General features: G+C 43.9%; 2 protein-coding genes and 1 non-coding gene across 4 annotated transcripts; 2 read left to right on the top strand and 1 right to left on the bottom strand.

Moving 5' to 3' along the window:
• Window positions 1-1170: 1170 nt before the first annotated feature.
• On the bottom strand, window positions 1171-11134 carry LOC144723077 (aflatoxin B1 aldehyde reductase member 4-like). 2 transcript variants are annotated; one of them, XM_078601638.1, is made up of 7 exons: window positions 11039-11134; window positions 8944-9159; window positions 8123-8310; window positions 5962-6163; window positions 4386-4485; window positions 3060-3189; window positions 1171-2425 (listed from the first exon to the last, which is right to left on the bottom strand). In XM_078601638.1, exons 2-7 carry the CDS (start codon window positions 9152-9154, stop codon window positions 2264-2266), a joined length of 993 nt encoding a protein of 330 aa, XP_078457764.1. In that variant the 5' UTR covers window positions 9155-9159; window positions 11039-11134; the 3' UTR covers window positions 1171-2263. The 2 variants fall into 2 exon arrangements, with proteins under 2 accessions (XP_078457764.1, XP_078457765.1); XM_078601639.1 differs by having other exon boundaries at window positions 10665-11080.
• A 651-nt stretch (window positions 11135-11785) lies between these two features.
• RPS13 (ribosomal protein S13) lies at window positions 11786-17708 on the top strand. Its single transcript, XM_078601636.1, has 6 exons — window positions 11786-11926; window positions 14326-14374; window positions 15050-15128; window positions 15836-16005; window positions 16770-16870; window positions 17628-17708. The coding sequence occupies exons 1-6, from the start codon at window positions 11904-11906 to the stop codon at window positions 17659-17661; spliced, it is 456 nt and encodes a 151-aa protein (XP_078457762.1). The 5' UTR covers window positions 11786-11903; the 3' UTR covers window positions 17662-17708.
• On the top strand, window positions 15390-15485 carry LOC144723124 (small nucleolar RNA SNORD14). Its single transcript, XR_013586134.1, has one exon. It is a non-coding gene; the product is annotated as a small nucleolar RNA SNORD14 (small nucleolar RNA).
• Window positions 17709-18570: the final 862 nt, after the last annotated feature.

The following is an 18570-nucleotide window of genomic DNA, read 5'->3' as shown; positions in this document are numbered from 1 at the left end:
GCTCAATAGGGCCTCACCAGCTAAATCAGCAATCCAGTGTTGAGAGTGGTTTGCCTGTTAACTGTTAAAAACTTGAGGTCTTTACGATTGGAGCGTGAAACTGGACGAGGATTCAGGCCACTCGATGCAATTACGAAATGTAGTTACAAAAATATTAACTTCATGATAATCATTGACACACCAATCGATAACATCGCAGCCACATAATTGCCTGTGAACGGTCATTGATGTGCCAGGGATGTATTTGTGATTTGATAAGCTTGACGAGGTCTTAAGTGGTGGTGGTGGTGCTGGGGTGCGACGCTTATCAAGGCTTGAGGCTGCCCGGGCAATGCCGTGGCATCGAGTATCTGAATCTGTATTTATCCTGGAGCAATACGATGAGCTACAACGCTGTTGTTCACACATGTCAGGAGCATTGCGGTTCAGAAGCAAGATTCGCGCTGCCCATAGAACGAGCTGGGATCAGCTTGCCTACGATCAACACAACACGATGTGGCATGTATAGGAAAACAATTCAATCGCCTCAACTGTTCTTTATTGAAAATCAATTCCACTAAACATTCAAAATGGACATCGGTGGTGCAGTTGTTCGCGCAATGCACCGTGAACTTTCCTGCCAGTTTGATTCTCGGCCAAGACTAACGTGCAAAGCAATACATTACTGAACATGCCAGACCTACCCACGTGCCCCTCCTCAGGATCACACAGATGCCTCACGCATTATGCAGTCAGCACCACAACTTTACAGGTAATCATTACCAGGACATCACATCACACGAGCAAACATGAACAATGATAACTCCGCACGCAATAGCAGAGTGACAGTTATGTCAACTAAAAACGGTTTGATGAAGAGTGCATTTGATGAACAATGATTTGTCTACAGAGCACACAACTGCAGGTAATCATATGACCTATCTGTGATTTGATTGGAAGTATAAATTCCAACCAGTCACAAAGAGTAGCAGTGGTCAGATGCAACCAGAATTGTGCAAACATGTATTTTTACCATAGAAAAAAATCAGAGAATACTATATTACTCTCGGTCACTGCCAGCAACGATTGATATCATGTATCATGGCCGTCAGTGTACACCCTCATTCAGAATTTTCACGTTGGAGAAAAAGAATATTCCATGAATGTTCAATAAAATAAAACAAGATTACCTTTTGCGTGAGCACATTTATTGAAATGGGGGGGGGGGGCGGGCGGGGTGGGGTTTGGCAACAATTGTTGCACCACGTGCAGTCCGGCCAATACAAAAAACAAAATCAACTTCACTATTCAGAAATGTTAATTAAACTAGTTCACATTTGTAATCAAAGTGAAATTAGTGTTTAATTTTAAGTGCGTATCATTTACATACATTTCTAATTCCAGCATGTCAGGCAAATGTGCAACAGCTTAATTATTGAATTACATTCTACGCTTTTTTATTGTGCGTGTAAGAAAATGCTTGCCAACTTTGCAAAATACCATTTAAGGAAATGTACCTTTAAAGCAGAGACAAAATTCACAACAAGTGCGATACAGCACGAAATTACTTTCAAGGTTCTTCATATATCACTATACCCTGTCAATGCAATAGCGCTTACAATTTCAGGAAATATTTAACATGATCCATGGATCACCAATGGTAAGAAATAACATTCAAAGCGCACGTTTTGTACATGATGAATGCAAACACTAGAGGTGGCCTGGTGGCTGGCACTGTTGATGAGAGCCTGGGTTTAACATTAGGCAGTCGCCTGTGATTAAACCAGGTTCTCGATTGTATTGAACCAATCGATGGTCTCAGCTCAGTCACCAATGACTGCACAAATGCAAATGTCAATTGGAGCACTGAGAATTAAAACATTTCTCTCATTGTCGCGTGGGTGCTAAAGTGCTGCGCTCTACTGTAAGGATCAGAGGTCACTTGAAGAAATCTAAAAAAAAGGATGTATCCCTGAAATCCGCTTCCATGGCCCGTTAACCAACATGAAGGGCTGCACTGCTCTGTGAGATTTCGGAATGAACTCATCATGATGCCGAATGCACAATCGGGATGGAACTGGAGATTTTAAAAAATATCCGAAGACAAGTAAACGTGGAGATCTGTACCATACCAGCATGTAAGGAAAGAATGGCTGCTTTTACAAGGTTGGCATGTAATTATTACAAAGGTTGCAAGCATATTCAAGAATAACTTTTGCTCCAGCAGCATCAAATCAGCTCCTGCAAGGGCAGGCGGGACGGGCGTGTGGATTGACGTACTCGCTCAGCGGAAATAGTTAGGGCAATCGTGCGCGCTGAGCTCCCAGGCCTGCTGGTAAGCCTTCACCACCGTCTCATCCAGGGGGCCCTGCTTGCTCGCCGCCAGGTTCTGCGAGAGCTGCTCAGGAGACGAAGCGCCCAAGATGACGCCGTCGCCGGCCTCTCCCTGCAAAATTCACATCATCATCATCACCATTAATGGGCAGATGGCCCATAGTAATTTTTTCCACTTTCCTCTGTCTTGCGCAAATATGCGCAACTTCTTTCTGGCACAAAGCTCGCATGTCATCATCAAGCCGTTCATTCTCTGTTAGGTCTTCCTCTCTTTCCGGTTCCTTACATTTCTCCGAACAACACGCTTTGAATGTTCCTGTTGTTGTCCATCCTACATGTGTGTCCAAATCGTGCCACTTTTCTTCTCATCACTGCTTGCATCTGGCATCCTTCTATGTGCAACCTTTTTCTTCTAATTTGGTCACTCTTTGGGTCCAGCATAGATGCAGCATCCTTATGCAGCAATGCATTTCGAGTGCAAATATCTTAGCTCTGTCAGTCGCAAAATTCACAACACGCTATTAATTTGCCGAAACGCTCACAATCACAAGCTGAGCAGCCCATACTGCAAGGGCTCTAAGGAGACAACATGTAGACCCACTTTCTGGGTCACTGGTAGGATGGAATGGGCATGTGCCTGGTATCCACAGCCAGCGAGAGTTCTACTGGATGTGGGTGCAGAAATAATTTCCAGGTCACCAACCCGGACAGACCAAACTGAAATAAGTCCTAAGATCTGCACGCACACTCAGCCTTGAGTGGTGGTACATCCAGCGCAGAGCGGCCTCCGTCAGTGACACCTTGCCCTCCCCGTAGGCCGCGTTCAGGGCCTCGCGCACCAGATCGATTCCTGCAAAGTGGTGCTTTTTCCAGTACCTGTGAGAGCCAAAAGCACACCGTCATTAAAGTCTCCCACCCACAAAGGTCGGAACATAGCGGGAATGCAAAGATGCATCGATTCACAGAATAGGATATATTATTATGATTTAAATACATCCATCGAATCGTTTGCTTGAGAATCAAACTTGAGCATTGGCAAAGAAAATGGGAAAAAAGCTGAAAAGGTATCAGGCGGCATGGAGAAGTACATGCTTGGAATTACACTGATACATGCAATGGAACACATTGAATGGAGAATATACAAGTTAGACATACTCTTTGGTTTTTTCGGTAAAGTCCCGTAAAAAACCAGAGTATGGATTCCTGCAGTCACGAAAGCCTCAATTCAAACTCTTTGGTTTTTTAGGTAAAGTCACGTAGGTAAAAAATAAAATAAGATAAATGAAAACAACTAAATTAAATCTCGACGTTTCGGGCGCAACACAAGCGTCCTTGTTCAGGTGGGGACAACGTAGCGAAAGCACAACCACTTAAGCACAACCACGTAAGCACAACCACTTAAGCGGTTGTGCTTTCGCTACGTTGTCCCCACCTGAAGAAGGACGCTTGTGTTGCGCCCAAAACGTCGTGATTTAATTGAGTTGTTTTCATTTATTTTCTTTTATTTTTTACCTACGTGACTTTACCGAAAAAACCAAAGAGTATGAATCCTTGCAGTCACGAAAGCTTCAAACCTAGCTTCAAATCAAGTTAGACATGTTGACTGTTATGAAAAGTGGGTTTTGTGCAGGGCACATCACTTGAAGGGATGACTGCAGGTGCTCGAGACTAATGATGGAGCATAAGCCAAAGGAAAATGTAATATTTACAAAAGTAAATTCATGGCAGAGATGATCAATTCCGTTCATGTGCGGTCGCTACATAGATTGTTACCTTGCAATACCATGCGAGATGGATATAATGACGGGAAGCCTTCATCCACGTTGGATTATCCATGGCTGATGAGGAAATTGCTAATTATATGCGAACATTACATTTAGACTAATAGAGCAAAGAAAATTGCTCAAAAAAGACAAAACACACAAGAAACAATACAAATAAAGCAAACAAACAGAATTGGTACTGCCATGAATCGAGATAACAAATCAAATTGCCAAGGGGGAGGGGGGGGGTTACCTATGACATACGTAGAATACAGGCTAAAGAAATTTTGCCCCAGTGGCCGAGCGTACCTGTTGCGGTAGGCTTCGGCCCAGTCGTTCCCAAAAAACCTCCCTTCTGGCTTCTTCGTGTCCTTGTCCTCGTAGCAATATTTGCCCGTGAGCAGACCCCCTTGCGCACGAGCGAAATGAGACCAAACGCGACGTTAAAAGCCTGAGCACGCAAACAAGCATACCCAGCACACATATTGTGCTCATTAAATGTTACAGTGAGGGAAAAAAGTATTTGATCCCCTGCTGATTTTGTACGTTTGCCCACTGACAAAGAAATGATCAGTCTAGAATTTTAATGGTAGGTTTATTTGAACAGTGAGTGACAGAATAACAACAAAATCCAGAAAAACGCATGTCAAAAATATTATAAATTGATTTGCATTTTAATGAGGGAAATAAGTATTTGACCCCCTCTCAATCAGAAAGATGTCTGGCTCCCAGGTGTCTTTTATACAGGTAACGAGCTGAGATTAAGAGCACACTCTCACTGTTCAAATAAACCTACCATTAAAATTATGGACTAATAATTTCTTTGTCAGTGGGCAAACGTACAAAATCAGCAGATCAAATACTTTTTTCCCTCACTGTACGTGCAATGCAGTCAACACTTGATTATCCGGGGTAATGGGAGGGGTGTCCATCTACATTGTAATGAGTTTACATGAATCCTAAAGCCACTAGGAGGCGCTACAATCACCACAACGTTGAAAAAAAAAACTATTCTTGAATCAAATCACAGCCTCGAATTGTGAAATTAGTGCCCAAATGTAAGTTCCACAATTTATGTACAATTCTAATTTGAACGTCAGTCACATGTATAGTGACGCAGATCGGAGACGGTAATACTTGGTAACACTTCTTTATGAAACAAGCACCACTGGGATATATACACATCCTACGTGGGTGTGCACTATAATAATTAAGACCGTCTATTTGTTCGGCGGCACTACTTAGTTAGAACAGTTAGTGAGCTGTCTGACTACCAGCACCCCGGGATGATGAAGACGGAGATGACGACGAGATGGTGACGACGATGATCTTGAACAACACGACGGGGATTCCACTTCCTGCAACAGCCCCGAGCTCCCGCTCAGGGCCCCCTCTTTTACTCTCCAGCGTGGCCTTGCTCCGCCCCGACCACGCCCCCCCTTCTGGAACCTACTAGCGGGTTCCCGGGGCTTCCCACTGACCTTTCCCCTAGATGTCCCCCTCTCGTATATATCGTGGCCTGCTGACGCGAGTACTGCCGTACACCGCAGTTACCCTTTTCCACCAGCAGCTAGTGCTATACCACTACACATGTGTAACGGCGTAATCATTGAGTTATCGTCTAGACTCTGCATGTGCATTTCAGTAAATGCTTGCCAACTTTTCAAAAGACAAATCATGAGATATCCTCTTAACAAACGTCCCACACATTCTCCACAACCTCGAATCATGACAACTCATGGAGTCGCCGCGCGATGCGAAGGCGTCACACGCTTGGTAAATCTGCGCTGCGTTCACCACCTCCAATGCCTTGCTTAGACTAACGGAACAGCCTAAGCGCAGGTTGGGACAAGTGCCCGCACACCGACGCCCCGCTCGCGCGTACCGGCCAGAGGATTGTAGGCGTAGAAGCGCATGTTGAAGCGACGCAGGCAGGGCAGCAGCTCGGTCTCCACCTGGCGCGTGCAGGCGTTGTACATGCCCTGGTACAGGCTCGGCAGCACCCAGTTGTTGAAGTGGCAAATGTGCCACACCTCGGCCACCTCCCACGACGAGTAGTTGGACAGACCTAGCTCTTTGAACTTGCCCTGCAGGAGGTAAAGAGGAATGCATTTCATGTCAGGGCAGCACAGTAATGCATTTTTTGTTGTTGTTCATTTTATGAAAATCTTTTTACCAAGTGTTATCCTGATTTTGCTGTCAGCATCATTTCATGAGATATAGTCTTTATTCTGCAGGGCAGTGCAATCCTGAATGTTAGAGAATGGCCAAAGAAGTGGATATCACAGAATTACCTCCAAGATCCCTTCAAGTGACCTTTGGTCCACATATTATAATAATTATCAACACTTAATTTAGACAAACTAAGTGCAGAACCAAGTTTAATATGAAGAATTTCACACCCCCCCCCCAACCCGTGAGTCAAACGACTGTGCAATTATGTGCTCAAATATATTTTTAGGTTGTGCACATTTATGCAAAGCATCATGTGAGTGGATCTGTGTTGGTAGTTATGAAATTCCTGGCCTTGCACCGCACCAAGGGCCAGAAGTTAATGTCTACCAATATACACGTTGCGTGCATATCACCCAAATGTAATGCAAATTATATTTGCATCTTGCCACTGTGGTGGCACCACTGTGGCGATATGTTAACTATCTCGCCGGGTATATAGGACGTTGTCGGTGTTTTCCCAACCCTGACACCTGTATATTTGGAGTTGCATGTTCTCCCCATGGTCGCGTCGATTTTTCTCCAGGTCCACCGGTTTTCCCCTCCACATTTAAGAGTATTTGGCTGCTATAAATTTCCACGTGATAATATGACACTTTGTTGAGCTATCATTTGTGGCCAGGTCGCTTCTGAAAAAAAGCTATACACTCAGTTGGCTTTACCTGGTCAAATAAAGAAAAGTTTCGTTTTAGTTTCCAATGAAACAGATGGCACTGAGTCCAGACTATAGCAAATGTGAGGATGGGTGGAGTGGTGTTTAGCAACTCACTAAACAATACACCGGATGTTTCACATAGACTCCAACTCTAGGCGACCCACCAATTCCACAGTCTAAGCTCTCTGAGCTACAGATCCCAACCACCACTACATCCAACATAACCAATCACCCTCACCTCCCAAGAGGATGGGTCTATGTCCTTGCCCCACTGCAGATCAGTCGATCTGTAACCACCGGGACAAATACAGGTCCCACGTCGTACTTGCCCAACCCACCAATTTAAGTGGTGGGCTGCCAATTTTCAAACCCTTTTACCGCATACTGAATTCAAAGCTAACCAAATAGTTTAACACGTAGGCTTTTGCGACCAATATCATCCATAATAGAGGTGGTTTGGGTTATATCGCAAAAATATATAAATGTGTCGTTTAAACCCGCCACCACCCGACAGCCAACTAGTAAGGGTTGTCATGTAAACAGAACATTACAGAATCTATCGAAGTTGAAAGAAATAAAAATGTTAACCGTTCATATAGCTGCGTGGAAGCGAATCATCAAATAACACATTATTTAAATGCATGCCTATAAAGGGCACCATACTTCAATATGGATTACCGTTGGTACGGCTATTTTAATGCACAATAGACAGGAAGGACAAGATCAAAGGGCTCACATAATGCACATGCATAATGTACATTGACTCATTAATCCCACCCCCACTTTGCGCAAGAGCGCAAAAGTGTGGCCACCACATCTACGCCTCTATATAAGGAACGAAACAGTTAGACTTCTCCACAAATCTGGCTGTCGCCTGATGAAGCTAGTTGTAATTACTGGCGAAATGTTGTACTCAGATTGTAAATGTTGTGGCTTGGCTCTCCAACACACCGGTGTGCTGTACTCGTGACGAATTGGCCACGTTCTGTTGACGTGACAAACCCTTACTAGTTGCCTGTGTCGGGTGGTGTCGGGTTTTAACGACACATTTATTTACGCGATCTAACCCAAAAAACCTCTACTAACCAAACAGGTTCACATAATGTTATACATGTATATATTCAGCAATTAGTTGCTACGTGGCAGGTGACGGCCGTGCCTCCTGGTGGAGCGCGTGGCAGCTGGCGAGCGTCTCCTCTAGAGGCGTGTTGTGGTCGGGCGCGTGCAGATAGAACACGTCCGCTGAGGAGCGACGCAGGCGCTGCAGGGACGTGCCGAGCTGAACGCCCAGGCTGTCAGCTTTCAGGGTGTTGGTGCCCCATGGGTTCGCCTTGGTGTCCACGCTCACTGAAAGCCAGAAAGACATGAGCATACACACTGATATTAGGAAGCCGCTGGAGCTATGCACTTTTTAATCTAGATTGAAAACTAATTTCTTTAGAACTCCATTTTTGTGTTTAGTGTATTGACCTTCCCCCCACACTTCCAATAAGCGTGGTTTGCTACATACGGTGCAAAAGAAGTTCAACATACATACACCGAGGATAAAACAGGTATTAATAAAACTCTGTTCAATGTCTGCACTTAGTCTTGTTATGAAGGATGCCTAGGTGTCTCTCCTTCACTTTTGTCTGTGCCAGACCTCCTCCCTCCCTCCCTTGTTGTCACCTCAGCCACTTTCATGTTCTCCCTCCATCTCATCTTCAGTCTTCCTCAGCCTCTGTCTTCTCGCGACGCTGTCTTCTCGACAGACCTGTTTTTTCACCTGAGGACGGCTGCTTGCGTTGTGACCGAAACGTCGTGAGAATTATTTTATTATGTTTATTTATTTTATTTTAGTATTTCCTTCTACGTGACTATACCGAAAGAACCAAGAAGATGAATCCCTGCAGTCACGAAAGCTTTCAATCGAAATCATTTATGTTTTCACATCCACATGGAAGAAACGAAGGTGTGGGGCCACTCAGGGCAGTTACCGACCTTGGTTCTCAAACGTCCCGCCGGTGCCGCAGAGAGTGCCCAGGATCTCCTCGGAGCGCCCGCCCGCATACATGAGCGCTGTGTCCAGGTGCCGGTGCCCTCCGGCCGTGAAGAGCCGCGTCATCTCACGACTCATGGCCTCGTCGGCACGCCGACCCATCTCCATGGTTCCCAGCACTGTGCGCGGCAGTGTGGCCACGCGACCTGCCATGGCTCCTGTAGCAGAACATATGAGCTCGGTTTTTATGTTCATATATATGACAACGATCATAAATAACCCCTTATCTCTATGTGGGTGGGGGGTCATTATTAGCAGCATATCCTTCTCATGGAAACCCTACAGGCAAAGCTCATGTATTCTCACATATGCTATTCACAAATACAATGAGTCAAATTCTTGGTTCTTTCGGTAAAGTCACGTAGAAGGGAAATAATAAAATAATATTAATATAAAACAATAAAAATTATCACGACGTTTCGACTGCAACACAAGCAATCGTCATCAGGTGTGAAATCCACAGCAAGAAAATGTATTATTTCCCTTCTACGTGACTTTACCGAAAGAACCAAGAATATGAATCCCTGCAGTCACGAAAGCTTTAAATCACAATGAGTCAAGTTTTTTTCAATAGCCACTGTATAAATTAAAATGTAACACCAAGTTATTGTGGTACTACGTAATCGGATATTCCTGTTCGAGCCACAGTGTGATTGTGGCCATACAAACCGAACTACGGATCTTGTAGCAAGCCATTGTATTCTGCACTCCTTCAAGGGAGGAATTGAAAAACCACACGAATTCTCTCCTGAAGCCCTCTCGTTGTAACCAGCAGACCTCGATATTGCCATTCAGCTCCCAAAACATATTGCTGCAACATGCAAGAATATAAGACTGTCCGTAGAAACTTTTTTTTGTAATGTGGCACAATGTGTTTTGCAACGTTACACATTAAATGTTGCATAATAAACATCACCAAAATGGGTCATACTCCTGCCGTGCGTTGGCAAAGGCTTTCTCAGAACGTGCCACACAATTTGACAATACAGTTTGGCTTCGTACAACACCTGATGTTGCCTTATTGTGGGTCTATGAGCACTGCACCAGTGCACTATTTCTATTCTCGCCGATGGGAACATCTTCAGGATCGAGATGCTAATGTCCAGCTGTGCTCGCCACGACGAAGAGGGCTTCAGGAGAGAGAACGTTCGTGTAGTTTTGCTATTCCTCCTCTGATGTACATGCATGTCAACCCCTTATTAGTGCCCTACCTTATTACAGACCAATTCAGATCGTATTGGTCACCCCGTGCCTTTATAAATCTCAACGTTCATCCTCCACGATCAAATTGAAAAACACATTTGACTCAATTTCCCTGTACAAGAATACGGGTACACCGTATGAGTTGACAGCTATGGATGTAAGAGCGCATGATGACAGTGGTGCTACTGTGGCTTGTGTGTCTAATGTATCTCTAGCAGTCCGTGCGTGTGTCCACCACTTCTCGCTGTGCAGTTGTGGCTGACCACGAGAGGGCCTTCAGGAGATAATTCGTGTGGTTTGTCAATTCCTCCGGTGAATGAGTGCAGAATTAAGTGGTTTACTACATGGGCATTAGTTTGGGTTTCATGGCCACAGTCTGGGAGTTCGTGCAGTTTCACTATCATCTCCCCCTTCTGTTGAATGGGCGCGGGCTTAGTGGTTCGAGAGCAAGGAAACCCACAAATCTCGAGATCGGTGTCGTTCCGTAGAGCGGCAGAGGTCCCAAAGGTCGTTTCTTGTCGATATTACTTCACCATTCGCTGCATCGTTACAACTCTCACCGCTACCAAACCGCAAGTGAAAACCAGCAAGTTGCCCTTGTACTCGCCGTCTTACTTACACCGCCGAGGTTATATCACGAAACGTTGGGCAAAGACTTTAGCAAGCACAGCGCTTAGTTAAGCCTTTGGTTCAAATCGTTACATTGGCAGCGTGCAATTCATTGCGAACGCGGGCGGTAAACATTTAGCGCGGATTTAAGCACTCGTCTAAATGTGCGCGAACGAATGAATACAAGTGTAAAATCGTTGTAATTTAAAAGTTTTTAAATCGAACCTCTTAGTCGCGGCCTGCAACGTTGCACCCACACAGATGGAATCGACTGAAGCGATTTTCTTTATGACAACAAATTTCGATTCTGTAATCGATTCGTAACCGTCCGTCGACTCCGTCTCGCTTATTCTGTCTCGTTCTCACGACCGTATTCGACTTAACGTAACGCTTTTGTGCTGGATACATCAACGGAAGTGAATTGTAAATAATCGATAGTTACACACACGGTTCGTCGATTCGCGGGACAATTGCGATACGAATCGTTCGCCACCGTCGACGAGCTATTGGATGTTATTGGCTTGTTCCTACGCACGTGACTCGCTTTTAATAAATTATGTTAATTTTGTCACCTGAAAGTGTCGAGCTGGCTGGTCAATTTTCCTATTCTTATGTGTTTTCGGTAAAGTCACGTAGGTGAAAAATTTTAATTAATAAAAGTAAAATAAAAATAAAATAAAAATCACGACGTTTCGGAGGCAACACAAGCTTCCGTCTTCAGGTGGAACCGTCAAGCTTGTGTTGCCTCCGAAACGTCGTGATTTTTATTTTATTTTACTTTTATTAATTTAATTTTTTTACCTACGTGACTTTACCGAAAAAAACTAAGAATATGAATCCTTGCAGTCACGAAAGCTTCAAATCTAGAATGGCAAATTTCCGTCAAATACCATATATGGCGATAATCAACATAATATATCCACAATGTAACGTGACGCAATTTCCCGTCCACTACCATATATGGTAATAATTAACATAATATATCCCGGATGGGCGGGTCTCTTTCATATAATTAACATAATAAATTTACTGCCGTTTAACTTATGCGTGACGTCATTTCCGCCTCCCTCTTTCCCCGCACCGCGCCATCATGGGTCGCATGCACGCTCCCGGGTAAGCTCCGCTCCACCGCCCGACGCGGCCAATTCCCAGCCGTACAAACACTCGCACGCACGTTAAAACATTCTTTATTCACTCACGGTAATGACCGACAGTGAAGAAACGGGTATTGTTAATGTCTTAATTAGGTGTTGAAAGCGGCTACGATGCGGCCTAGTGCAGGCTCTTATCATGGCCGGCGGCGATGGAGGCCTAGCGTGGCTGTTACACTTTTTTTAATTAAATTAAATGTTATAAAATACATGCGTGCGAAGTTGTCTTTGCGTTCTAGCTCTCAGCGCGCTTTCCTTTGCTTCCGATGCTTGCTGCCGCCTCGGCGCTGCTCAGCGCGTTCGGTGTGGAACAATCTTTTGAGGCGTCCACATGGGCGCTTCTTAGGTTTCAATAGCACGTTGACACGCGTTAATGTAAAAGTGTAACCAAAGTGCCTCTCGAAAGACCGAATTGAGGTAGCTTACAGCGATATACGTTTTGAGACATCTCGGTTTTTATCTACTTTGGGGGGTTATTCGACCATACTTCACGCTGGTTTGGGGAGAGGCCCTCGTCTCGCGATTGGGATTGACAGAGAGATGGTGCTTGCACACCTTTCAGCTTTACGTGTTGCACTCATTCAATCAATCGTAACCAGATCGACGAGCGCGCTTGAGCCCCACATCTTTCCGATGGAGACCTGGTGGGGGTGGGGTGGTGCTTTTATTGAACCAGGTTTTTAGCCCGAGATTCACATCTAAATTTTCCAAGTATTAACGTGTTTAGGTTACGGTGTATAGATAACTCGGGCGAGAACAAAAAGATGCACAGTCCATGTGCAATACAGTACTTTCATATATCCTCACAATGATCCCACTGAGAGCGTTTCTATATTAAACGAGACTGGGTTGCATAAAAAGTACATGGGGTACATGTGTGTAGTGGAGCCAGGTAGTTAATGAGTACGTAATACAAGATGAATACTGGACTGCTGCAATAAAGAATCCTAGTTTGGTACGTATTGCTATCGTAAATTATGATGGACTATGGGATGTGTTAATTTTGGTCCTTAATCTCGTACGTCCTAATATACTGATGTGCGATGAACATTGCACTGATGCATAAAGATGAAATGTTGAGTACTAGTCTCGCGTTTGGTGAGCAAATATGATGTACACTGCACGAGTGCATGACATAAAAAGGTCTGGCATACAATGAAAATTGTCTTATTACTAAAGTTACTGTTGCTTGGTGAACACTAGTTCTAAATGAATTTGGTAAAGAATTACAATTTTGTAAAGAATTACAAAACCTATGCGGTGCCAAACATTTAAAAATATCAATCCAGTTAAAATAATGCACAATTCCATCCCAATTGAACGAGCTCCAAAATCAGTATTGGTAACGGAGTTAATTTCTAATTATTCACATCTCCTTTACCAAGCCACAGCTGGATGAGCGCTCCCCCCCACCATGTTGGTCAAGGGGTTTGTTAGACCATGCTTCACACGACGCTGGTCAGTGCGGTTGCTGGAAGAGGGGGGGGGTTCAGGTTAAGTACTGATATCATTCGCCACTGATGTTAGCCCTGACTGGAAAAAACTCAGGTCATCAGATGAATCGTGCAATTTGTAAACCCCACTGCGCCACCTCTCCACAGCGTTCAGGCAAGTCATTAACTTACGCTCTGATAAATCCACTGCTTCCTGAAGCCTTCACCATCTCATAAGCTCTCAATAAAGCTGAATAACTTTCAGTTGGAGTACCATTTCTTAAAAACTGAAATTATGGATATAATTAAATGCTTGTGATAGAGCACCATTCATGCCAGGGCAACTAAGCGCTTTACATACGATAAGAAAAATTTTTTGAAGTTGATAAATGCAAATTTCAGACTGTGTCAAAATAGCTTAGGAGATGTGAAGTGCCAGTTTACAAATATGCACTTTCTAAACATGTTCATAATTTTACAAGTACATAATGTCTTGCAACACACTTTGACTTGTCAGTCCAATATTAACACTTTTTAACACTCTTGATTTGAAGCTTTCGTGACTGCAGGAATCCATACTCTTTGGTTCTTTCGGTAAAGTCACGTAGGTAGAAAAAATAATAGAACACAATGTTTCGATCGCAACAAGCGACCGACGTGATATATTATTTTTTCTACCTACGTGACTTTACCCAAAGAACCAAAGAGAATACTTTTGAACACCTATTTACAAAGTCAATATAGTGTGCCAAGTGCTTCACTCTGTTCTCACCCATGCCAATTGCAGTCCAGGGTGGAAGAGGTAGTTTTTGTGTTGGTGACCACAGCTAAACCTGATGATTGGTTATTGTCACATGCTTATGGTGGTGGTAACCTTACCTGGCAGACACTAATGCTCACGCTTGACCATGTCTTGTGGTGTCTGCAGAAAGGGCCTGTCTCAGTCAGCGCTGCCCTATCGCCGGAGTGTGCCAACAGTAAGTCACACAGTGCCCAATGTCTGGGAATTGCTCCCCGTAAACATTACATACACACCAGATATATTTTTTCTTCAATAACGTGGGTGGATATAATCTACCTTGTCATGCATATAACAGCGTTTTTGGGAAGGACCACTAAAAATTTAGACATTTGAAAATCCCACTGCACAAAAAGCAGGAAAGCGCAAATCTTTCTTTGGATACATGTCACGTGACCATCACATTGCATGTGCAATGCTGTCAGCCTTGCCTAAGCTACTAGCTCGCTTAGCTGAGCTGTGGCTGGATTGTTGTTCAGGCCACCCGACTAAAAAAAGAGTAAAACATATGGCTGTCTCAACAGGGTGATATTAGAGTTGAATCTCCACGATATGTAGAAATGTCAGGAGCCACGCAGTCCCAATTTAATGTTGCTCTTAAGTACAGTACCATTGGATTGTGTTGCAGATTTGTAATTTTTCGTGTTTTTTTACCTTTTATATTGCCTTTAATTTGTTTCTGAAAAGCATTACAAGCTGTGATTGAGCTAAACTTAGTCTTCATGGAAATGGGGTTTTTGATAAAAGAAATGGATATACCAGGGCACCCAACCTCTTTTATTGTCTAGTATTTCGAGGCTGCATTATACTCCACTTAATGCACATTCCCTGATGAACTGCTTTGTATCAACAGTGGCTCAAGCTGACTTCCGATGACGTCAAGGAGCAGATCTTTAAGTTGGCCAAGAAGGGCCTCACGCCATCTCAGATCGGTGAGCCCATCCAGTGCAATTGATCGTACAACCATTTCACCACTGCATCCCGGAATGCTTGCTGCAATGATGATATAAGTGATCATTTTCATATATGCTGATTGTTTTTCCACGAGTGAGTGATGACTTTGTTTTCTTTTAATAATGCTTTTCATTTGGCACTTTGAAATGTGTGGGAGGATATGGCCTTCTTTAGAACATGCACAGGCAGTTTGAAGGCTGAAGATTGACCGGTCCCAATCCCTAATCCTGCAAGTTGGTTCACTGTGATGATTGAGTTCCATATCATTCGTAGTTTCCACCAGAAAGGCATCATCGCCTCATGTTGGCAAACACCTTCCTTGGATGTCTGAGTGAACCAAACCCACAGATGAATATAAGATAAAAACAATTTCGTGATAATGCTTTGTAAATTGTACAGAAGCAGATGTAACAACACATTTGTAAATAACACTGTGCTAGACAAAAAAAAAAATCTAATACGTCATGAAAGCTTAAAATCAAAAAGGAAATAAAGTAAAACAATGGCATTTGCCGCTGTCCCACCACGTAGGCCATAACGATAATTTGGCCACAACATTTTTCCGACCCCAAATTCTCTCATCAAGATGTGTCGAGACCCGTAAGGCGAAGTTCTCAAATTAATGGCACTGGGCATCCACGCCGCTGACAAACACGCCTCTCTTCTCCCCGCCTGTGCCAATCAGGTGTGATCCTCAGGGACTCGCACGGAGTGGCCCAGGTGCGCTTCGTCACTGGCAACAAAATCCTGCGAATCCTCAAGTCGAAGGGCCTGGCCCCTGACCTCCCAGAGGACCTGTACCACCTCATTAAGAAGGCCGTGGCCGTGCGCAAGCATCTGGAGCGCAGCCGCAAGGTACGTCGTGTGGGAGAATGTGCTGCCTGCTTGCGCTAGCACCTGGCGAAGGAGGTGGTGTTTTACTTTTGTGGGGGTGGGGAACCTACATCCCCACCCTCTGAGACTTAACTTAATGTCCCGTGGCCACATGAATGCCGGTCACTCCTCAGTAGCCCACAAAGGATATTTGTTTGTCACTGCAACCATCTCAGAGCACTGATGGGGTAGTAGAGGAAAATATTGTGACCTCACAATACTTTATAATTTCAGCGCATTCACTCTTGTTAATATAAGGGCCACATTATACTCGTTGATATGCACATTATTTATTGCTTAATTGTATAACGCCAATTTTTTTGTAATTGGGGTCTGCCAAGGGTAATTTAAGTTCCTTTTCAGCCCTTGTTAAGGAATAGGTTCCTCCATAACTTGCACTATTGGCAAGGTATGCCACTCAGGTTTGTGGAGTGAATCTGAGTGACATTTTCGTGCCACTCGGAATTAACCACAGTGGTAGTCTGGTTGTCAGAGCATCACCTCCCTTGGGCGTCTGCGTGTGCCACGGATTTCTGTTAATGACAATGAAAGTGGAAGTATCGTTTAAAAAAACTGCACATTTTCGAGCAGTGACGTTTAAGCTTCCTTTGACGAGAGTTTATTTTTCACGCACTTCTTCTTTGGCTGTGGCAGTAAAACGTTGTGTTGATCTCAATGTTGTGCCCGTGTGTGCAAATGCACGTTGGTGCATGCATGTGATGTGTGTTTGTGTATGTTCTGTGTAGGATAAGGATGGCAAGTTCCGGCTGATTCTGATTGAAAGCCGAATCCACAGGCTGGCACGCTATTACAAAACCAAGCGTGTGCTGCCGCCCAACTGGAAGTAGTAAGTATATTTTTTACGACTCTTTTCTGGCCTGCTGGTTTCGGGTAACCACTCAAAAAGGTGTGATCTTTATCATGCTGTCCTTGTACTTGAACCACGTTGATACTGATAGTCATGCCACCCTAATTCATTTCCCACCATTTGCAATAACATAGCAACTAAAAATAAACCAATGGCCATTCCAATGCATGTCTTTTTTTGCAAGTCCAATCAGATTAAACACGATGCGGTTCATGGCGGGGGGGGGGGGGATGACTTGATTACACCAAAGTGGTCAGTGTGTGTTGGTGAAGACACATAGCATGTACCCAGGGCGCCACAGTGGCGAGATGTTAACTACCTCACCTGGTATGCTGGAATCTAGGAGGTTGTGGGTTCGATCCTGACCCTAGCGCCTGTATATTTGAAGTTTGAATGTTCTCCCCCGTGGTCAAATGGATTTTTCTCCAGGTCCTCCGGTTTTTCCCTCCACTTTTAGAAACACACGTTTAGAGTATTTGGCTGCTATAAATTTCCACCGTGATAAGCTACTTTGTTGAACTATCATTTGTGGCCAGATCGCTTCTGAAAAAGAGTTGAATATAGCTCAGTGGGCCTTACCTGGTAAAATAAAAATAGGTTAGGTACACAAGTATCGAAGTACATTACTAACAGTTTATATAGTTTAAAGTGGTACATTAAAATTACACCACGTATTTGCAATTGAAGAAAGAATTGTTTCTGTGTTGACCAATTTTTCTCTTTTTTTCCTCCACAGCGAGTCATCCACGGCTTCTGCTCTGGTCGCCTGAGTCAGGCGTTTGTTTCAATAAAGCATGTGGCTCACATGATCACACCACCTCGCGTCCTTGACCTGTTTCTGTGTGCACTCGTGTATGAAAGAAACTTGCACATTAAGTGTGTTGTATTGTCACTTGTCATTTTGACTGCTTTTATTTAAGCGACATAGAATGTGCAGGTTTTCTTAAGCTTGGCTCTCACCCTCCACAGTTGCAGGTGCCAGCCAGTACTTGCCCATTTACCACCGTACATCAATTTTACATTCAAAAAATATAGTTTGGTCCTGTTTAAAAGCGTAAGACTTGACATTTCATTGCCACGAAGAAAAATCCAATGTTTGCACGTAGTAAAACAAACCTTGTTATGATTGTGGTCAGGTGTGTTGGTGCCAGTTTTGTTCAGGCTTGCATGCATGTAACAGGGCACCGACTTTTATAAAACCCAACCCCCAATTGTTCACTGCCAGCGTTTCGGGTAAGTGACTTGAATTGCAGTTCTAGGTTTCGGGTCGACAAAGTTAAACATTTACCATTTTAGTGTACTAATTCCAACTTGGGTGCTGAAATGTTATCTCCCTAGGCTGGTATGCAGGAGGCCATGGGTTTGATCCCCGACCCTGACGAGCCTGTATATTTTCATCTTCTTGGTTCTTTCGGTAAAGTCACGTAGAAGGGAAGTAATAAAATAATACAAATAAAATAATTACTTCCCTTCTACGTGACTTTACCGAAAGAACCAAGAAGATGAATCCCTGCAGTCACGAAAGCTTTAAATCGAAATGTATATTTTCAGTTTGCATGTTCTCTCTGGTTGTGTGAATGTTTTTCCACGTCTGTTTTTTCCCTCTACATTTGGAAACATGCTTTAAAATTGTTTGCTATACATTTTCACCTGACATCCACTAAGTTGAGCTATCATTT

This window comes from Lampetra planeri, chromosome 16 (assembly GCF_965212315.1).
Source record: "Lampetra planeri chromosome 16, kcLamPlan1.2.h2, whole genome shotgun sequence".
Taxonomy (NCBI): Eukaryota; Metazoa; Chordata; class Hyperoartia; order Petromyzontiformes; family Petromyzontidae; genus Lampetra; species Lampetra planeri.
This window is presented reverse-complemented; position numbering and strand designations above follow the sequence as displayed.

Coding starts and splice junctions, on each gene's coding strand:
- LOC144723077 (XM_078601638.1), bottom strand. CDS start 9,154: ATGGCAGGTCGCGTGGCCACACTGCCGCGCACAGTGCTGGGAACCATG. Junction 4,486..5,961: donor CGCCTACAATCCTCTGGCCG/GTACGCGCGAGC, acceptor CTCGTGCGCAAG/GGGGTCTGCTCACGGGCAAA. Junction 2,426..3,059: donor ACCACCACTCAAGGCTGAGT/GTGCGTGCAGAT, acceptor TGAATTTTGCAG/GGAGAGGCCGGCGACGGCGT.
- RPS13 (XM_078601636.1), top strand. CDS start 11,904: ATGGGTCGCATGCACGCTCCCGG. Junction 11,927..14,325: donor GGTCGCATGCACGCTCCCGG/GTAAGCTCCGCT, acceptor TGGTGTCTGCAG/AAAGGGCCTGTCTCAGTCAG. Junction 16,871..17,627: donor CTGCCGCCCAACTGGAAGTA/GTAAGTATATTT, acceptor TTTCCTCCACAG/CGAGTCATCCACGGCTTCTG.